General features: G+C 41.4%; 1 protein-coding gene across 2 annotated transcripts in view; it reads right to left on the bottom strand.

Annotated features, from left to right (window-relative positions):
• Nucleotides 1-7,040: 7,040 nt before the first annotated feature.
• lig1 (ligase I, DNA, ATP-dependent) overlaps nucleotides 7,041-21,356 on the bottom strand; it is a 54,961-nt gene continuing 40,645 nt past the window's right edge. For both annotated transcript variants that reach the window (XM_058649451.1, XM_058649459.1), the window contains exons 25-27: nucleotides 15,113-15,256; nucleotides 13,687-13,779; nucleotides 7,041-7,225 (exon numbers count right to left, since the gene is read on the bottom strand). In XM_058649451.1, the coding sequence (XP_058505434.1) occupies nucleotides 7,151-7,225; nucleotides 13,687-13,779; nucleotides 15,113-15,256 (312 nt within the window). In that variant the 3' untranslated portion in view covers nucleotides 7,041-7,150. The remainder of the gene's footprint in view (nucleotides 7,226-13,686; nucleotides 13,780-15,112; nucleotides 15,257-21,356) is intronic.

The raw sequence follows: 21,356 nt of genomic DNA, 5'->3' as shown, positions 1-21,356 counted from the left end.
CCCTGGTGGTGAACTGCTGTGCTGACATGACATCACACGAGCAGACTGAGGTGCGGTGGTGGAAACACAGACCGATAGCGCCACTTAGGCTGCATGGCCACGTGTGGGAGCTCTGCGTCACATCAAGCAAATCAACCTGGATCTGAACACAGCCTGAGAGGTTTCTGTGAAATTAAACAAGAGCCTCGAGCTGTTACTATATTGCTATTCAGGTGGATGCGGCGTCATCAGCTGGTGTTAGTAGAGATGACTGACTACACAAAGCACCTGAGGCTTCACCCACTGCGTGAATGAATCCACGTCAAGTGTTTGCCCCGTGTCAGTCGTCAACCGTGTTGTTTCACTGAGGAGACAGCGGCGGCGGTGGTGGCGGCGGCTTCCACTGCATGTCATTAGACACCCGTAGAAATCTGCAGAGCACATTTCCCCGTGATATTGTCACTTTACTTGACGTGGTGTAATTTCCAATGGGATGAGAGAAATAAAGGCAAGCGTACAGTCAAGACCGTGGGATAATCACAGTCTGGGAAAGCGTCCCAAGTTGCAGACGTTAGGAGCTCTTGTCAACTCTCTCCATGTCTAATTTCTCTGCTATGTTGAGTGTGTTTGTCACAGCTGAGTGCAGCACTGATCTCAAGGCAGACTGGCAGATACTGTGCAGTCGGGGGAAATGGCTTCTTTTTCTCTTTTTTTTGAAGCGTCCGTGAATGGAGAGAGTCTTTTCAGTCGGGGGATCCTTGACGGTCAAGATGGGAAGAGACAAAGAGAGACAGACCACAGAGGCTGGTTCATACAGAGGTCATGAGACTAATGATCCAATGGAGTGTCACAACAATCTTAGCCCCTCGAGCCTTGGCCTCTAAGTGTGGGCCACGGCGAAGCACCGACAAGTGGGTAACAACATCCACGGCTGCCGTCATAAAGCAATCATAAAGAGGTCTCATAAACGACTGGATGGGCTCATTGTTCTGCTGCAGGGGTTGGATAATCAAGCGAAACATATCCACAACCAAATAAGGCAAATGAGCCATAGCAAGCAATTGGCCAGAAAACTAGCAAAAGTTAAATGCCAGAGGGCGGGATTAAATATATAAAGTGTCAAGGTTTTCTTAATAGGACACAGTTCGACAACTACCTGCCTAAAAAGAGAAGCTGTCGAGTCTGAAATTAACACAAGCACACGCATAAAACAACGATACAGCTTTTAAATATAATAGGGTTATTACTTTTAGGATTTAGGGCAGGGTTGATTTAGTCGTTTAAAAAAAAGTACAAATAAATTGATATAAATTTAAATAAATCTCAAACGGTTTCTACCAAGTATCACCTGAGCAAACAGTGACACCATGATCACGACGTTACAGACTTTTCACAGGAGGCAGATTTAGTCCCAATAAGATCATTTACTCTCTCATCCTCGACTGTAATTATTATTATTTATTTTATTGTTTGTGTCATTTTCAACATCAACAGTATTTCTGATTTTCTACCAAGATAATCCTGAGGAAGCTTGCACTGGTAACACTGGTGGACGGGTGATTTTTTTCTGTGACAGTGTAGAGCTTCTGTCGCCTCCTGTGAACCTCTGAGTAATGACCCTTTTTTTCTACAGTAACTTGGAAAGTGATGCGTCTTTTACTGAAGCAACACTTGTCCTGGCCCCGACTGCATCCAAGAAACTCAGCGCTGTGAGGCGCAGACACAGGGAGACTGGCAACCCGTACGCAGCCAGACAGCTGTTCAGGGAGCGCTTGATTACTTCAGGGGAAGCACACACTTTCGTTTTTTTTGGACGATGACGTTTTAGGGGCTAAAAATGAGCATGTTTTTGTACAGTCAGTCACCCGGTTGTTTTGCATTCATGCTGATATTAGTCGGGTCAGCTCTACAGAAGCAGACATTTGTTCTCCAAACACACTTGGGAAGGGCACGGTGAGGCGAGCGATGCAATGTGCAAATTCACCATTAAATAGTCCATTTGATGGCTTGAATGCATTGTGTATAAAACAGGGATACTGTGTGATGCAGGTAAAGTGTCATGTTGTATTGAAAAGTGTAAATGAACTGTACTTCAAACCATAACAGTGTCTTACAGTGACTTTTAAGTGATTGTGAAATCCAAAAAGTATTTTATTCCGTTCAGACGACGCAGTCAAACTCGACTGTTCTGTGATGAGTCACACCAGTGCACACACACGTCCGCACTGACTTCTGAGTCAAGGAGCCATTACCCTGTTAGAACGGCGACCGATGGGACGGGGTAAATCATATAAAGGGCCCAAAAAAAGAGGAGGGCTTGACATCATCAAATCTGAAAGGTTACTGGCCAACGCTCTGCGCTCCTGCTCAAGAAAAACACTATTGATATTCCGTGGGTTTGGTCGGGGCACAATGGCAGCGCCTGTCCCTCCCTCTCTCTCTCTCTCTCCCTCCCTCACGGCCTGGCATGGCAGCGATGTCACAGAGAGCACCAAACAAAATGGATGGAGGGGTAGAAAAGAGAAGGAGAGGAGGAGGCGGAGAAGAACAAAAAGCATTGTTCTCCGGGTGGAGAAAGGGGCATTGTGAAGAAGACAGATAGCTTATGTGGGAGAATGGGGTGGGGGGGAGAGAGAGAGGTGGGGGGGGGGCACAAAAGGACAGATAAAGGTGAAACCTGGCCATTTTTTATAGATGCTCCCTTGTTTTTTCATTGCAGTTGCAGGCAATCCATAAACCTGCTTTAGGGGACACTTCCCTTTAACTTCAAAGAAGTCATCTTCAGCTCGACTTTCATCCGTCACAACACTGCACATCAAGTTCTGGGGCATCATCGCGCCCACCGGTCGCTTTGTTACGCGCGTGGCCAAACAGAGTTGAGCAGAAGCAGTGAGCAGGTACAGCCGAGCTGAGCCACCGTGACTCCAACATCTCCCCGTGGACCGGGTCTGACCGGGGTGACTTGATGTGAACTAACAGCACAGCTGTTTGAACACAGGCGAGGACCTCAGAGGCTGCTGTGCCTGCGATGCCCCACAGGCGCGTGATGTGCACCAGATGCCCACTCAGTAAACACACATTTATACACATGCACGCACACACACACACAAAGACACAGACACAGATGATTAAAAAAAAAAGAAATCCCATGTACAACAGGAAACAAACAGACACAGATACATGTCAGCATGCAGGAATTTAATTCACAGGCTTTCACGCTTTTCCCCGCCGCTCACACAATCACATGTACACGAATTAGGCAGTTGCCACATCGGAGCCTTCAGAGTAATCCAAAACAAAAGCCATGATCATACAACACACACACATTACGCAGCCGAATTCATTACATATTTGCATTTTCAATATTTCATGCTCTGCTGCCCGTTTGATTTCCATTAGGGCCTTTTTTCTCCCTCTCTCTCTCTCTTTCTCTCTCTTCTATCCCTCACACTCGCTGTTTCAAGCTTCTAAAGCAACAAACTGACGACCGCTATTTGAAATTCAGATTTACCAACACCAGAGTCCCTTCTCTTCTACGGAGAAAAAAAGAAAAAAGACAAGATGTGTTAATGATATCCAAGATGAGTGTCAGATATAGAGTCGTGTGCAAAAATCAAGTAAGAGACAAAGAGGGGGGGGGAGTGAAAAAACTGTCTAATTACAGAGAAACTGTGTCGGTATGAGATCATAGTACTGACTGACCACAACCAAGAATAGGACTACATTAGATTTCCCTGACCAAAATAATGACTAATAACAATGTGAAAATTGCAAAAACTACATTAAAATATCTTTAATTCACAGTGAAATCACTTATTTAGGTGAATATTCTTGGGTATAAAATAAAAATCTTAACTAAAATCCTTATAAATCATCAGGTCTGAAATAGTGATGAGACGATATGATCCATTGCTGCTCGAAATCACTGGATTCAATTGGGGAATTGATGACTTGTGAGATATCCCATAAACTCTTCACGAAGCAGAGGCTGTAAAGACGCCAAAATGTCATGTGACCAGAATGTGGGCAACAGATGCTCGTGTGTTCTGCTGCAGTGATCATTTAAGGCTGTGTGAACTCATTTTTAGACAAAAATCTAAATAAATGAGTGTCATTTTGCACAATGAGTGAATCAATCTCAAAAACTATAATATCATATCAGACAAACACTTAATCACTCACCTTATAGCACTTTATCCTCCAGGTCACACCCTGGACAGGGACACAGAGACAAACAACCATCCACTCTCACATTTACCGTCAATTTAGAGTGTCTAATTTCTTCTAATCCCTAAATCAGCATGTTTCTGGACTTCTTTCTGGGGATTTTTTTCTGGATTCTGAAGGCCCTTGCTCCGACTGGGTCGCGGTCCCAGGTCTTCTTGCTGCAAAGGCAAGAGTGCAGATAAAAAAACGGATAAACATACAGTCTGATATGATCCAAAAACCCTTTATATTATAAAAATGATGTACATTTGTTATGTGACTAAGGCCTGATGGGAATAAACAGTGTAATTCTACTTATACAAGTAGATTTTTAAGGCTGTGATATTGGTATCAGACAAATAGAAGTGTTTCATCCCTAGTGTCTGCGACAGTAGGTGTGTCCAGGAGCACATTCCTCCATCACACACACACAGAGAATTAGAAGTCACACTGTTGTGGCTTCTAAAACCAGCAGCTACAAAGGGCAGTCAACACTGGATTTGGTATTTCCATGATTATTTCACCACAATGGTATCCTTCTCTCCGACTCCCCTCCAGCGGACACAGGACACAGCCCACACACACAAATAATAGGCAAACCACCAACTGTGCAGTATGCAAACTCACACACGGAGACGGCGGAGCAAATAATGGTTCCGCAGGCCTCTTGAGTACAGGAGATACAAACCACTCTGAATGTGAAAACAGTGACAACAGTACGCCACATACTGCGCCAGTCACCACTGAAGTGGGGGAGAGTTTTAAATGCAAATATCCTGCAGACGAGCCGGCGTTCTACAACGATTCGACGCGCACATCCACGTTTCCACAGGACTTAGTGGGTCTACTGATGCTTATGATTCATATCCTGTGTTCTGTGGCGTTCAGTGAGACCTCCTGCTGCTGCTGCTGCCGCACGGGAGCAAGGAATCACCCGTCACCCGCTCCACTCGCCTCAGAGATCACAACAGAGTTCCCAGGCGACGACGGCCACGAGGCCGCACTTATTCAAGGTGTTACAGTGAGCTTAACGCTAATGTGAGCATGAACAATGACAGTACTGAGAGTTTCTCTCGGCCTCACAGAGGAAAGGTTGTTGCTCTTCGTTGTCCACTCTGCTGCTCGTCACGTTTTGAGCTTCCAGTTTCTCCTCAGCAGCACGGACGACTTTAGGGTCACTCTTGAGGAAGTGTGAGCACGAGAGGAGGTAAGGGAAACGATGAAAATCCATCCAAATTAATAAAGCACTTTAAAAAACAAAAACAGCTGAAACAAAGTGCTGTACGTCAGAGATTAATAAATAAAACAAATATAACATAAAAAGGACCTTTGAACAGACCTTTTAAGAAAATAAAAGCCTTGAAACTCGGATCTGGATCCTGCAACCTGCAAGATAAGGACGCAGAGAGAGAGGAAGGAAAGACACAAACCAGGGCGAGAAAGAACAAGGTTAATGACAGACAATAAAGTTAGTATTATGAAGATAATAGAAGACCTAAGGACAAACAATAATCCATAGAACATCTTGAAAATGGGTTTTAAGATGCGTTTTAAAAGTGGAAAGTGAGGGGGCGTGGCTAACATGTTTTGGGGGTCGACGGTAGCTCCATGGCGGTCATCTTTCAACTCGAAGGTCGTGGGTTCTGGAGACTACGATTGTTTGAGTAAAGCAGAGGCGAGGCTCGTACAGATTTACACTGAAAGATCAAGAACATATTCAGCAAGTTCTGCTCCGAAAAGTCGTCATATGAACATATGGTCCTTTTTTTGTTGTCGTCTTTTTCCATTATTATTATTTGTGCCCTAAAACACACGTTTTTGTTCAAATCCAACATTCCAAATCACCTGTAAAGTACAAGGAATTGCAATTGATTTGTTTGCAACACGCTACATGAATGCAGTTTGATTGATTGATGGCTGATAATAGAGACGGCGGAGTCTGGAGCGGGATGATGGACGACCGCCTGACGTCAGTATCTGCGGAGGCAAACGCTCGGCTCGAGATAAAGTGAACGCCGGCACACAGAATACTGAGAGTTACGGTTTATATTCTGTGTGACATGAGCAGTAAAGTAGATCTTTGTGTCTCTAATACAGGCCTGTCCATCTCGTATGACTCGCACAAGCAGTCGGCAACAGTTGGGAGACGGGGCGCCGCCGAACCTGCTGCACATGCACGCTATACTTTTGTGTCCTGTGAGCCGCTAAAAGCTCGAGGCAGACAAACACACAAAAGTGGTTGCATCCCCGAACATGGCAGCAAAGTGGAGGAAACTCACAATCCTCTCTGCTTCTCCATTAATAACCACTCGTCCTTGGCTCTCAAACTGACCCCCCCCACCCTTCCCTCCCTCCCTCCCTCCCTCCACACATCTCCACCAGTCTCTGATTGATTGAGGCTGGACAGTTAGTGGATTTCAATCATCTAATGCAAAGCAGTGAGTGCTTTTTCTTTTGTCCCGCTGTTTGAGCCACTGTCAGCGCTGACGTCCATTTCTACTTCAAATGACGTCCCTGGCAGCCGGCAATCTCCTTGAGCGCGTCCTCTTATTACAGCACGCGCTAAACGCAGTTTGCTGCCACGTCTTGAGTGGACGAGCAGAGCCGAAACCAGGCCAGCTCAAAGTATTGGTATGCTGTGCATACGTTCCATGTTTTGCCGGAGCGGTTTTTGCAGAGTGAATCCCTGATGGAGATCCATTACCAGGAGGTATGAGTTGATCTGGGTATTTGGAATTTATGTGCAGTGTACGCTCCGGTGTATTTACGGCGGTTTGGCTCTGGAACAAAAAACAAAATGTGGAGTGAGTAAAAGAGGCACTTTGATAAATCAATAACAAAAATGTGAGGGCAACTAAAACTGGCAGGAGTCTTTATTTTTTCTTCAACATTACAAACAAGCAGCTATTTACAATTACACCAAACTTTGGTTTATTTATTATTCTTCGCTGATGACTGCAGGCGATCAGTAGTAGTCCTCCGGGTCAGCTTTCTCCCCCTGGTTCTGGATCTGCTGCTGCTTCTGGTAAAAATCTGCAATCTGCACAGAGATGGACAGAGATGGAGCAGAAGCCGGAGGTAGAGAGAGAGAGAGAGAGAAAGAGGGCAGGATGGATGGATGAATGAATGGATAGAGGGAAGATCATAAAGTAAGGTCAGCAACCTGAAGAGGAAAAGCTAAAAATAACAGTTTGATTATTCATATCCTCGGCTTTGAAGTCGGAGGCTCGCAGCTGCAGAGACTGAGGCTGCGTTCACTCCAGCTCGTGAGGGTCTGAAGTCGAGAGACGGTGCAAAGTGAATAATGTGAGAACAGCCAAACCAAGCACAATCACTAGAACTGGCACCAATCATCCCTGTAAACACATTCTGTAGGTCATTATGCAGAATCTATAGGCCAGAGACCTTCGAGCAAGGGCTCTCAATTTGTGATTATTGTAGGTTTAGAAAATAAATAAATGTTAGGAACATTTCTCATCCTTTTTATGAGAGCATTATTAATGTTTTGATGTTTCTTTTATTTTATCAGCGCTTGTATACACATAGCTTTCAATAAAGAACCTAAAAAGAAACCTTGCTACTGGTCAATCAATATCAAATTATTCCTCTCCCTTCATACTAAAATAGAACTGCAACTAACGATTATTGTCATAATCAATTCATATGTCGATTATTTTCTCAATTAATCGACTGATTGGTGTTTAACGTTCTCAGACGTCTCGTTTTAACGGTTTCTTTCGCGCGGTGCAAAGAAGCTGATAAATCCGAAAGCTTGTTAAAAAAACACACTCTAACATCAGATAAACAACTAATAATTGATAATCGAATAATCATTGCAGCCCTATACTGAAATAACCCAAAAAAGGTGGGGGCTATGAGGGTTTGAGAAAACAACTGTTGACGTTTCTTTACCATTTCTTCACTTTTTAAGGGCAAAAAAACAAATAAATCAATCAAGAAACTGATCTGTCAGATTAATCGATCGTGCAAATAATAGTTACGACACAATGTATGAGCTCAGTGTTGGGAGATTGCAGAGCGGAGCCACCACGGCCGAGCGACTCTCGGCTGACTGAGTCCAACAAACTTTCCTTAATCAGATACATCCTCATGGATAAAACCCGACAGAAATATCACTTAATACTTGTTAGATTTGGAAGTGGAGACCGTGCATTAAGGCTGGAGACGGTGCAGGCGGCAGATGGCTGCTCAAGCAAGTGAAAATTCACATTACGCTGACGCTCACGTCTAATGAAGGTGAAAATAGTTGTGGGGCAGAAAATAAAAGCCCAAAAAAGAAAATCAGGCCTCCAGCTGTTTTGTTTTGATGCGTCATTAATGCGAGAATCTCATGTGTGGCGTTAAAAAAAAAGTCATAAAAAATAAATCCACAACACATCCGTGTGATACCTGAGAAACGAGGCGAGCGCGTCCTAAAACTTTCAAGATCGTTCTTCTCAAAACAGCCTCAAACATGTCCGTCAAAACACTACAGAGAGTGAACATGTTTACAAACCAGACATGAACATCAACCAGAATCTGATCGGCTGAAGACGAGCCGCATGAATCTTGACAGAATTCCATGACTGATTCATGAACGGACATAAAAACCAGCATCAGATATTTAAGGCCACGTCCACACAAATCAAAAAGCTCCGTAAAGACGGCGTCGTGTCAGGAAATATCTCCGTCCACACGGAAACAATACATAATAACATGTTACACCAGAAAACAGATGCTTTACACATTACAGATATAATAACAGGGTATTATATTTTGATATAATAACAAAGGAGACTCGCCACGGCACGGTTAAGTTGTGTTTTCACCAGCACAGTACCTGGTACCAGGTACTTCTGGTCAGAGTGCCGACACAGGAAGAGACGTCCGACATGAAAATACAGTTTCAGGTGCCCTAAAACGCCGTCTCCGTGTGGACTGCTCGACTCGCCTTCACCTAAACGCACGCAGACGGGCCTTTAGTCAATCTAAGGAAACTACGCTGTGAGACTAACTGGCACGACAGACTATGATTATTTCCAGGCATTAAAGACAGAAAATATCAGATTGAATTTGTTGATTTGTGGCCGTTGTTCATCAAGGAAAAACAACATTTTCCTCATTACTGTCAGAATATAAAGCTGTGATATCTTTAGGGTGTTGCACTGTTGGTAAAGGGTGGAGAAGAAAAAAAAAAAAAAGCAATTTGAAAATGTCACCTTGGGCTCATTGTGATTAGTTTTTTTTATTATTATTATTATCATCATTTTTGGATATGACAGAGCAAACAATGAATCCATTAGTTGAGAAAATGATTGTCAGATAAATCAGTTATGAGAGTAATTGAGTGCAGCTGCACATCAGATAACGGGAGGAGAAATATTTGGCCACAATCAAATTATTTGACTATGTTTAGATAAATTATGCAGAGTTACAGGGAGTCATTTAACAAGTTTAACTTATTCCTTGGACACAATTCAGTTTTTCCTTATTTATTTACTTCAACACAGATAATAAAAGCTAGGTGACCTTTGTGACCTCTAACCAGCTGCAGGGATTTCACCATTAACCTGTCTCTGAGCCGAGCTCACCCCCAAAAATGTAACTTCAGAATATGTTTGGCATTTTATTTCACCATTAGAGAGTTATTATTGTGGCTGTAAAAGGAAGTTTTTAAACCGTTCACTCTCCCGTCCACTAAAATCCATACAGAAAAGCATCGTTTTTAGCCCTTGTGGAACAGAGGAGCTGCTGTTTACTGTATTGTTTGGTGAGTAAATATCACTTGGGTAAAACCAAACGAATGATTTCAAACACCCAAGACACAAAGTAACATATATGAACTCCGAGTTGAATTAATAACTCCTGTGGGCAGTGATGTAAAAATCAATCATTTTCTCTATGAACTTTTGGTGTGGGAAAAGTAAGCAGCTCATAAACGGCAGTTTCCGGCCAGTGAAGGCTGACAGCAAGTCAATAAAATCAAATCTGATCTCCCTCTTGGTTTACTTCATCTGTTGAACATCAAAAAGCTTATAAGCATAAAATATATATATATATATATATATATATATATATAAAAAAAAACAGGATGGATCATTTTTTGAAGAGACGTATTTTCTTATGTTTTATATTAAAAAAAAAAACATTGCCATTGTTGCTTCACCGATGAAAGAAGAGAAGAAAGAGTAAATGACGATAAAATCATTGGTGCTGCAGCCCTAAATATTCTTTCTTGCTAGACTCATTTATCATTATTAATACATTTGAGAACGGAGTGAGTTAGTGTTGTATATTTATTCTAAGGTTGTCCATATTATTTTCATTATAATGACAGAATGATGTATGCACTGATTTGTAAGCTGGGGACTCCAAACAGGCCGGTTAGCCCCGTGGCTTCTTTTTTAAAGAATAAACAAAACGCTTAATATCGGGAATTTTATTTATGTCTTCAAGGGACGTAATTATCCTTAAGCAAAGTGTAATTTATATGGTGATTCGTAAAAATGATGACTTTTATGTTTTGTCAGAGTGCGTGCCGAGGTGAAGGTGCCGCTGACCTGTACATCTCTACTGTACAGTATAACTATATAATTTATTTCCCAGACTCCCACAGTAAACTCCGGAGGACAACATAAAACAATGCCACTATTAAAACTGGGAGTTGTCCTTGCGGCGACTCTGCACCCTTGAACATTTTACAGGACATCGCTGTGATGATGACGCCGCTGACGATGCATCATCGCCACACGACACTTTGAGTAACATGGCCCGACTAACATATGACCGAGTTTTTACAGCTTCACAGTTACAGTGTTACTGCACTGTTTGACCTCACGAGCCTCGTCATATTTCTTATTTGACATTTTTCTGTACTCGACTGCGCTGATGATTTCACAACCTCCTGCCTTTTCTTTTACAACTCCATTTATGGGAGATTTCAACATTTGTGGTTCATTTAAAAGAAACATTTTCCTTTCACAGATACAAAGAGGAACAAAAATCAGCATGAAACAAGAGGAGTCTTCGTTAAACAGTGGGTTTTAAATGTATGTTGCGTCATTAGGTCGGGGGCCAGGTGGACAAAAGGTCATTACACTTAGTTTTACACAGTTAATTATTAAAATAAATGTCAGATAATTAAAGACTGACTTTTGCTCTTGAGTCAAAGTTGAGGAAAACGAGCTCATTTTCCAAATTGGGCTGAAACATTTGCACTTTTTCACTGTTAATTTAACTGATGAACTATTTAAACAGAGACACAAACCTGAAGCTTCTTTATTCTCCAGACGGGAATCATCCCCAACTCATATTAGAATAATCTCCTGACCATCACACCAGAGTGAAAGACAAGATAACCGTTGCTTTTTTGTTGAGCCATGAGTATGCTGAATATTTAAAGGGTCTTAGCACTTGGATTTACACTTTGCAGAACATCTTAAACATACAGTAATGTCACTTCTGCCACTAGGGGTCAAAGCAATTTGCTCTTTGGCGGCAAAGCGAACAGCAAGCGGTTTTGTCAGTTTTGTGTTTCTTTTTTGTCTATTTTTGTTTCATCTTCATTTGTGCACATAATTTCCTACATGTGTTCTTATTTTACATTTTATTTTTTACATTCATTCATTCATTCTGTACTGAACATTTCCTTCGTCGCTCTGATTTTTAGTGTTGGAAACGTTTTGGTTAATGTAAGTGCACTTATTAACTAAATCTACATTATTAGTCTGGCTGTTTTCAGACATGTTTCATCATCATCATTTACTGTAACAGCAAAGCAAGCAAATCTTTTTCCAGTTATGGTTGAGAAGTGAAACTTGGCTGCAAAAAAAAATAAAAATAGTACCCATAAAAGGATATCCCTGCTTTGTTAACACAGCTACCGTCTATTAATGAGCTCCTGTGGCTCAGTGGGGAAACCCAGAGTGTCCACACGACCAACTTCGCTGAAATTGCCAAAAACCTAATGTAGGCTGTAATTATATTTGTCAGTAAGCTAACATATTATTAGGTGAAAGGTGGGTGTTTGCTATCTCTCTCTTGCTCTCAATGTGGATGCGGACAAACAACAATAACATGCTTTCAAACAACATAAAAACATGTAAAGCTGCCATGTAAACACACACACGTGTGTGTGTGATGTGTGTGTTACAGCTGCAGTGGTAAATCTGTTTAAACGCTGCAGGTTCATTCAAAAAATCCCAAAATACTGCCCTCCACCCAATGATCTCTGACTTTATTGACATAATATAATTACATCCTACATTGGGTTTTTGGCAGTAGCAGGTGGTGTAGAAACAGACACACACACACACACACACACACACACACTGAGGCGCTCAGCAGGTTAGCTGTCACGCATTTGCAGCGTAGCTGAAGCAACAACTCCCGCTCTACAGGTGCAGCTTCACTCCCATGAATGGATTTACTCGTTATTGCAATAAGGGATGTCCCAATCAGCTTTTTTGGCCCCTTTCTCCCTGCTAAAATACCAAGTCTAAATTCAATACTACTTTGCCGAGATAACAGAGCTGCTTAGTAAACATAAATAATACTCCTGACTCATGTGTCTGTGCTGCTGCGACACTGTAGTAACAGCAAGAGCCCAAGGGCGAGGACGGTGGTGTCACATGCTCTCGGGTCGCGAGGCCAGTGCCGTTTGTCTACAACATATCACTTCCCTACACGTTTGTTAAGCAGGTGGTTTGATACCTGTGTTTATGTTCTGTACAAAAGCTCGAGGACAGAGTGAACGGGAGTAGATCACAACGTATTAAAACACGACCATTTATACCAAATACAGTTACTATGAAATAAATGCCAAATGCATATAAACCCTGCTAACAGTCTGCAGCTGAACCTCCATGAAGGACCTGCTCACTATTAATTAAATAACCAACAGCCAGGAAGAGACCTGCAACTGGTGTAAATCGGGCTACATTCACATTCACAGACTGAGTGACTCAAACTCATTTTTTGTGACTCAGATTCAATTCTTTTAGACACAGAAATCCACCAATTTTTAAATCAGAATCCAAATCCATGTGGCTTTATGCTTAAATGCATGACGTCAAAATAAACAAATTAGAGTGCCGTCCACTTCTGTTTTTGAATTTCCCCTAAAGCAGATCACTAAAGGTACATCTTATGATTCCTACATGTCTCACTCCAACACCGAGTGGTCTCAAAATATGATGCTTTATGTGTAATGAATCATATAAATGTAGCCTTAGTTATCTCTGAACTGGGGGTTGAATGTGTGTGTGGTTATTGAAAATAAAATACTACTAAAATAATAAGACAGAGCTAAAAAAAAATGCTAAAAAACACAAGCAGTAGGTCTAATCACTTTCAGTTAAGACATAAAAGAATAAAGAGTTTTCTTGTCTCAACAGCTCAACCTCTATTTTCTATCTCAAAGGGGAAGAGCTGTAACTGATGAGCACATTTAAAATTCAAACGATACCCAACTCTCCTGCCAGAACCGGTGATTTAACGTACCTGAGCTCCGGTCGTGGCGTCTTCTGGTTTTTTGTCATCTCTGATTCGAAGAAAGCGGGGGAAGCGCAGAGAAATGCCCTTCTCCGGATCCACCTGAGGGCAGACACGCGGACACAAACGGAATCAGCAAAACGGGAAACTGTCACTGATGCATGTCAGCTTTTGCACTTTCAATGAAAACCACAGGACCTGTGTTGAATCAAGAGTGTATGGTTTTATAAAGCAATGGTAAAACCCTTTGGCTCCATCAATTTCACTGCTTTAATTTACCATCTGGACGGTTTCTCATGAAATATTTACTCAGGTTCGACTCAAAAATCACAAACATGTCTGACTCTTGCAACCATCACAGAATCAACTTCCAGAGCGTGGCTCATCCACCAAACTATAATGACCAAATGGACGCACATGTTGCCTCGATCGGCATGGCAACACACAAGCGCAGTTAACACTCACTGTGATCACCAAGGGCTACTCAAACTGATGAGTGTATCTCACGCTTGTGTGATCTTCCTTAGTCATACAGAGGTGACTAATAACACTGTCAATTGTCCTTTTAAGTCATTTACTGTGCATCAACAGTTGGAGATACAAACATTTTAAGACATAAAACAGTCACACAAAACCTTTTTGTTTGTTTTTTTGCAGTAATCAAAGCCTTCTGTTAAATTGAACTTATCTTCTAATCTACGCATTGTTGCTTCAGGAAACTGCACCACAGTCCATAGAGAAAATCAATGATTTTAGATCATGGCACACAGAGGCCGTTAATGCACTGCTGTCTCAATCAGGGAGTTATTATGTGAATTCAAACCAGTTTTTTTGCAAATTCAGTTTTTGAAAAAAGCCCACGGTAGACCAGCAGCTCCGGTGACGCTGAGGCTCCCCTGATATAATCTGTGCCTCCTGATGTTGATGATAAGTGGATAAAATCTGTTTCTCCTTGTGAGGAAGAGCATTAATGTCTCACAGGACGCTGATCATGTGTTCACACACTTCCAATAACCTCAACCATAACTTAAAGGTTAACTGATGATGAATGCACCTTAAAAATAAAACAATGATCAGCCAGTATTGTTAAAAAAAAGTCCAAAAAAAAAATCTTTGACTGCTTTGGGATTTGTTCTTCCTTCCTTTGTCCCACTACAACGATTCAAACTAGAGTTTTATACTGTTGTTGTTATGCCAAACACTTTTTATGTGCAGTGTGAGACTTTGTGTCCAAAGTGCGGCCAAATGTAATAAACAAGTATCTGTTCCATTAAATCCAGCCCTTCTTTTACAACATTTTTTAATAACTCTATTCAGCAGCGCTAATTGTGACTTTTTCACTGTGGGTAACAGACCATAACAAGCAGAAATTATCAGTCAAAACACATTGGGGGGGGTGGGGTGAGGGGGGGGAAGAGAAGAGAACTCAACTGACCAATCCCAGGGCAGCCTTGTAGACGGGCGACAGCGACAGGTCAGCGCACTTCACTTCCCACACCTGCATGGCATCGAGCCACACGTCGGGCTCTGCTGATTGGTCGACGCGGTAGTAGGCTCGAGGCTTGGGCAGAATGTGATCCTGGGAGGGAGGGGAGATAAAACACAACGGTGATTATTTTTCTGACGACTTAAAAGAGATTTTGAAAGTGAAAAGAGTGGCTTTGGTTGACCTGCAGTATTTCCCCGAGAGAGCTGGAACACCAACATGTCTGATCACATGACGGGCAACATGAGAGGGTGATTTTCAAACCTCATTATCATATCATACACCATATATCATCATGTATGGACATCAAAAGGTTTTTCTCCAGAAACACCTGAATATGTATGTATGCGTTACCTGATATTCACCCCTGGTGGTGTGCTTCTGCTCACCAACACTTTCAGTCCACACCATTTCTATCCCAGAGTCATAATAAGCTTTTCAAATTAAAAGAAAATTCATAGTTCTAGAGGCCAAAAATAATGTTTTTGAGGCCAATGTGATCTTTGGTCACCCAAGGCTAAACATTAAATCAGTTAGTCAGCGAACATAAAGTGAACATTTGTGCCAAAAGTGAAAAGATTCTTTGGCAAAGCAATCAAACTCTGACCAGTTTATCTTAAGACTCTGACTGAATATTTGTACCAGAGTTTAAGAAAATTCTTAAAGGTATTTTGAGACATTTGTGCTCACCAGCGTGTAAATATGGCCTCTGGCTGTTGATGGGCCCAGAGGTATGAAAAAAAATAAAGTAAAACACTGCGGCTGAGGAGCTACGCTTTAACAATTAATCATGGAACCCAGCGTGAAAACCAGGACAAAATATCATGCACTCACTGCAGTGACTGTGAGGAGAATAGCGGAGTAAAGCTGTTATGTAATCATGTTGAATACATAACATTAAATTATTTGCAAATGTTTCCCCGAGTGTTTTAATTACAGTTGTCCGCGTGTCTGTGTGTAAAATTACACATCTGTCATCTTTCTTTTGTTTTACCTAAAGATGGATTTTTACATCCTAAATACACATTTCTCTTTATGAACTGTACATCAATCCATATGAAAAACACTAAAATGCCGTTGGGAATTTTGCTGGAATATCATTTTAAGCTTATATCACGCACTCACAGTCCAATGATATCTTCATGTTATCATCCCTGCATTAAAGAGTAGTGTGGATGCTATCTCATGTGGTAATGTTAGAGGATTTAAATTTATTACATCGTGAAAAGGAGCTGGATTGGGTTAGCGGAACGATGCATGATTTTTACCCTAATGTAACAGTGTCGGAGTCAGTGAGATGGTTAAATGTCTAAATGCAAGGAGATTGTCGGCTGTCTCCACTCCCATTTGACTAACCCGGAGTCCACAGAACTGGGAGGTGTCGCGAAGTCTTGGGACATGCAAACACAAATTGCTTTACAGGAGTACACACACACACACACACACATATCCAAGCAAGGTGTCGGCTATAAGATCAAGGGAGCAGTAGCGTTATTTTCAGACGTTCATAATGGCAGAGCCGGTGAAAAAGAAGCATATAGCGCGTTTCCACCGGATCGCCTCGGCACGGTTGAGTTGCGTTTCCACTAGCATAGTACCTGGTACCAGGAAGAGATGTCTGAGACAAGAATCAAGCCGAACAATGCCGGACTTAAAAAAGACTTAATCTGGGAAATGTCTAAAATCTCAATATCGACAGCACTGCTGAGCGCGAGTGGCATCACAAACCCTGCCGCTGTTTTTCAGTCCAGTGACTGTGTCAGACGGAGTCTGTGCTCCGGTCATGGAGGAAGTACTGAACAAATAGTTTTCATTCACTGACTCTAATGATTAATTTACACTGAAAACAACTGCTTTACAAGTCACTCGTCTGTGTGCGTCTAAAACAAAGCTGGGACCATAGAGGAAAAGGGCCAATAGAAAACTATTTTTGGAGAAAGCAAGGAAGAGGAAACAACTGTCAGATGAGGAGGTAAACAATAGATGGATGGGTGGTTTACAGGGCATACAAAATACGTACGAGAAAAAGTTACGCTGTAAAAAAAAAAAATAAATAAAATCGCAAAATATCCGTCAGAAAAAATAAAAATTGTCTACCTCAGCACTTCGCTGAGTTAAGAAACCAACCATCCTTTTATTTTAAACTTTGACACAAGCAGCCATTCCGTCAGCATCAGTGTAAAACTTTGACAAAACGGTTCCCATCTCCCTTTGACTCGAAGCAGCCATTTCAGCAAACACGGCTCTCAAACAGTGTAATGTGACTGTAGACTGCTGTGGTGCTCACAGAACTGGGTCATGGTGCTGGAGTTTACACCGTAGGCATTATTGTGACGCTCTCATACAGTGGGAATTACAATGAGTGTGTGTGTGTGTGTCAGGGCTCAGACGCACACATGTACATCTGTCTTAGAACTGTCAGGTATAAGCCAGAGGGAAGCAATCGACACTGAATCCTGTTAAAATGCCTCGTCAAATTCCTTCAAAAAGAATAACTTAAGTTAATAAAAGCCAAAAAGTGTTATGCCACAATTTGAGTTGACTTGAATATATTTACACCTCAACGTGCTGGATGAAATATTCTCTTAAGGCAAATTCAAGGCGGCTTATTTAAAGAGTGCAACAATCACATACAGTGTTGTCATTGGGGAGGTGCATATATTTTGACTGCATGAATTATGCAGCAATAAAAGTCTGAGTATTGATTAAAAACTTAAATTTAGATTTTAAATTTAAGTGTGATAACGTCAAATGAAAGCAAGTGAAGTTTGGGTTTTACCATGAATTACTTGGTGATTTTATCTTTCTTTGCAGTAGAAATAATAAGAGCATGTTTTAAAATAATGAGGGCATGTTTTAAACTTCAAACTGGCAAAAGCACATTGGACTCAACGCGATTAATTTTAAGGTCGCTATTCGAGAAGTGACGCCAGTTAATTAGCTTAGTTTTAAATCTACTACAGTCACATATCGAAATCATAGCTGAGATAATGTGCTAACAAACATAAACAGCATGAGGAGAAAACAAATAAGACACGTTAGGACCCAAACTTGGACCCTACAGTCCTAAAATAGACCTGAAAAGCTCTCCAGTAAAACAGAGGACGATGGCAGATGCTTTCACTGTTCTCCTTCTGATGTCACCTCCAATTAAAGTAATAACTGCTTATTGTTCTAGCCATGTCAAACTCGACAAACTTGAAGCAAAAGTATCACGTTACAAGCGCTCAGCTAATTACTTTGCGAGTTTGATGATTTCAAAAAAACAACAGCAATGAAACAGGAAAGAAAAACAATACATCTAAGCTGTGATAAAATGAAATTTAGCCTGGGGAAGAAAAAAGACGTGGCTCCAGGCTGCGAGTCGTAATTATATTCAAGATTGACTTGACGGCTGAGTAAAGTGGTCTGAGAAATCACTGAAAATCATCCAAGTACAATTAGTTAGCCAACAGAGAAGGAGACGTTTAAATGTGAGGGGATGGTGCCAATGGAAACGTTTTTACCTTCCAAAAAATATTTAAATGATAACCAAAGAATCAAAAGTGCCAACTGGTAGTGTTATCACCTGTGCGAATCTGAACTCCCTTTTTAAAGCATCGAAATTCGCCATGGAGGCACCAACTGGACGATAATGCTGGTCAATCATGCTGGTGTTCACTATTAATGTGTTGTGCTTTATTATCCATTTTCCTCTAAATCCATTCACCTTCTACCACTTTATGCTCCACATGCTGTGCCAATCTCAGCTGACACATGCCGATAGGCGGGGTACACCGTGGACAGATCGCCACGGTGAGAGTCAAACCACTGTCCACTCTCACGGTCAATTTAGAGTGTCCAATTGACTTCACAAATCACCAAATCTGCATGTCTTTGGACTGTGGGAGGAAGCTGGAGAACCCGGAGAAACCCCCCTCCCCCCACACACACGGGGAGAACATGCAAAGGAGGCTTCTTGCTGCAAAGGCAAGAGCTCTAACAACTACAACAACCGTGTGGCCCCTTCCTCTAAATCATAAATCTATCAATGCCCTCGCTATCCAACAGGTGTTTTATTTATTTATTTTTAAAGCTCTCACTGGTCTCTTACTATCCCATATTAACCTCTCTGTAAAACCATCTGAAGACTTCCCACACTTTTACCATTAGGACAATTTAAATCCATAATTGCATCTTATTTTACTTCCAACTGCTACAGTTTTTAGCTAGACTTCTCTGTTTTTATAATTTTTGTCACTTTACTTTTTGATATTTCGGATTTGCTTATGTATTATTCAAATGTTTTGTGTTTTGTCTCCGCTATACTGTAAATGGGTTTGCTGCTTAATATATTTCCGAGTTTAAACAAAGTTTATGATAATAATTGTTGTAATAATAATAATAATAATAATGTAGAATCTTAAAAAGTGACCTTGAGGTGCTTGGGGTTGCATTCCTGTCGTTGCTAAGGCTGAGATGATGGTTGCAGGTCTACCCTGACAACACATACTCATCCTCACCTTACAAAAAATATGAAGTTTTTGCATCTTGGTGCATCCAGAAAAAAAACAACTTTCATATTTATCACTTTCATTTGTGGCTGTGCTCGTCTCAATTCTAATTTAAAATCATTAATTTGCATGCACGACAGCTACATTTGAACGTCTCCTTATACTGGAGAAAATAAATAAATCTCTAGTTGAGTCCTTTAAACATTTAAAAAAAAAAAGAAAGGAAAGAAAAGATATCAATGTGCCTCTTGTTAAATCGCAGTGCAGCACCACCCAGGAGAGTGTGAACAAAGCCAATCGTCTCGCTGTCTCGGGCCCCATCAGCCTGCAGTGCTGCGACCAAAGCAACATGGCCACACCAGCAGCTCACTTTAATTCACCATCCATCACTTTCAGACGGTGGGCTTCGTTACAAAGCACTACACCACAGCACGCTTTGTTCTAAAGTGTGTGTGTGTGTGGGGGGGGGGGGTTACACCACCTTCTCAATCACTGTTGCACTGTGTTTCTGCACCACGCTGCAGGTTGTACCAATAAGTCTGAAAACTTCATCTTATGCTATATCACTTAGATTCCTTTCTCTCCCAAACATCAGTACAAGGTCAACAGAGTCAGAAAAAAAAGTCACTTTTATACACAGAGGACTACATTTGAAAAGCATCTCTGCCGATTTCTGAACAAGCAATTCAAACAACGAAACAAAGACAAACACGCGGACATTTTCTGAGAGAAGTCATCAGTTTCTTGCCAGGCTGTTGCTCTGCAACAAACTTCTTCAGGTGTAAATTTAAAAAGCAATTCATCACCTAATGTCAGGGCTTAGCCAGCACAGTTATCTCCAAGTGCAAGTTTTTGTTGGTGAAACAGAAGAATTTTATGACATCTACCCCATTCATACATTTCTTTGCTAAATACTCTACTACTTCTTTTTTTTTTTTAAGTGGTAGACTGTGCTGCACAATAGTAGACACTTGGGACAAAAACAGAGCAAATATCTATGACTTTATAAAGTTAAAAAGGTACCTGTAGTGGCCAAATCCAATACATCCAATTCATTAGCAACCAGGACACAACAGGTACAGTCGAAATCTGCTTTCAGACATTCACTGATCTGGAAATCCAGATGATTGTCCAGAGGGGCTACAATCTCTGCAGAAGGTCCAGACTTTCATGAGTTTTAGATGCTTCCTTCAGGACAGAGCTTCCGTCTCCCCAAAAGCACTAACGGATTGTGATTGTCTCACGTGTCTGCTGCTAAATAAGATGCCTTTTGAAAAAATCTGATCATTGTGAAATTCTGGATAATCCACAGTGAATGAGTGAGCATGTGTCCTGCCTTCTACATGCTCAAGCCAGACTTCAACCCTCTCACCTGGATCCTGCAAACAAGACTGCTGCATTTGTCCTGAGTTAATGTCTGTAAATGGTTAAATATGTTTGCTTCTTTCCATCATTGACTTAAATACTCTATAAAATGGCCTTGGCCTTCACTGTACAACCCTCTTGTGCTCATGTAACACATACAAACCATTGCTTCTACTATATATAAAAGTTAAAGTCTCCTTCACAAAAAGCTGAATCTGATTTGGTTAAAAAAATAAATTGTTTTACAAATGTCAAGTTAAGAAAGGTCAAGAAATGTGCGTTTTTGTTTAGTTTCTTTCTTCCTTTCTTTTAATGAGCCAGTGAGTGTGGCGGTC

This window comes from Solea solea, chromosome 1 (assembly GCF_958295425.1).
Source record: "Solea solea chromosome 1, fSolSol10.1, whole genome shotgun sequence".
Classification (NCBI taxonomy): domain Eukaryota; kingdom Metazoa; phylum Chordata; class Actinopteri; order Pleuronectiformes; family Soleidae; genus Solea; species Solea solea.
The sequence above is the reverse complement of the archived record's forward strand: the minus strand, read 5'-3'. Positions and strand labels throughout refer to the sequence as shown.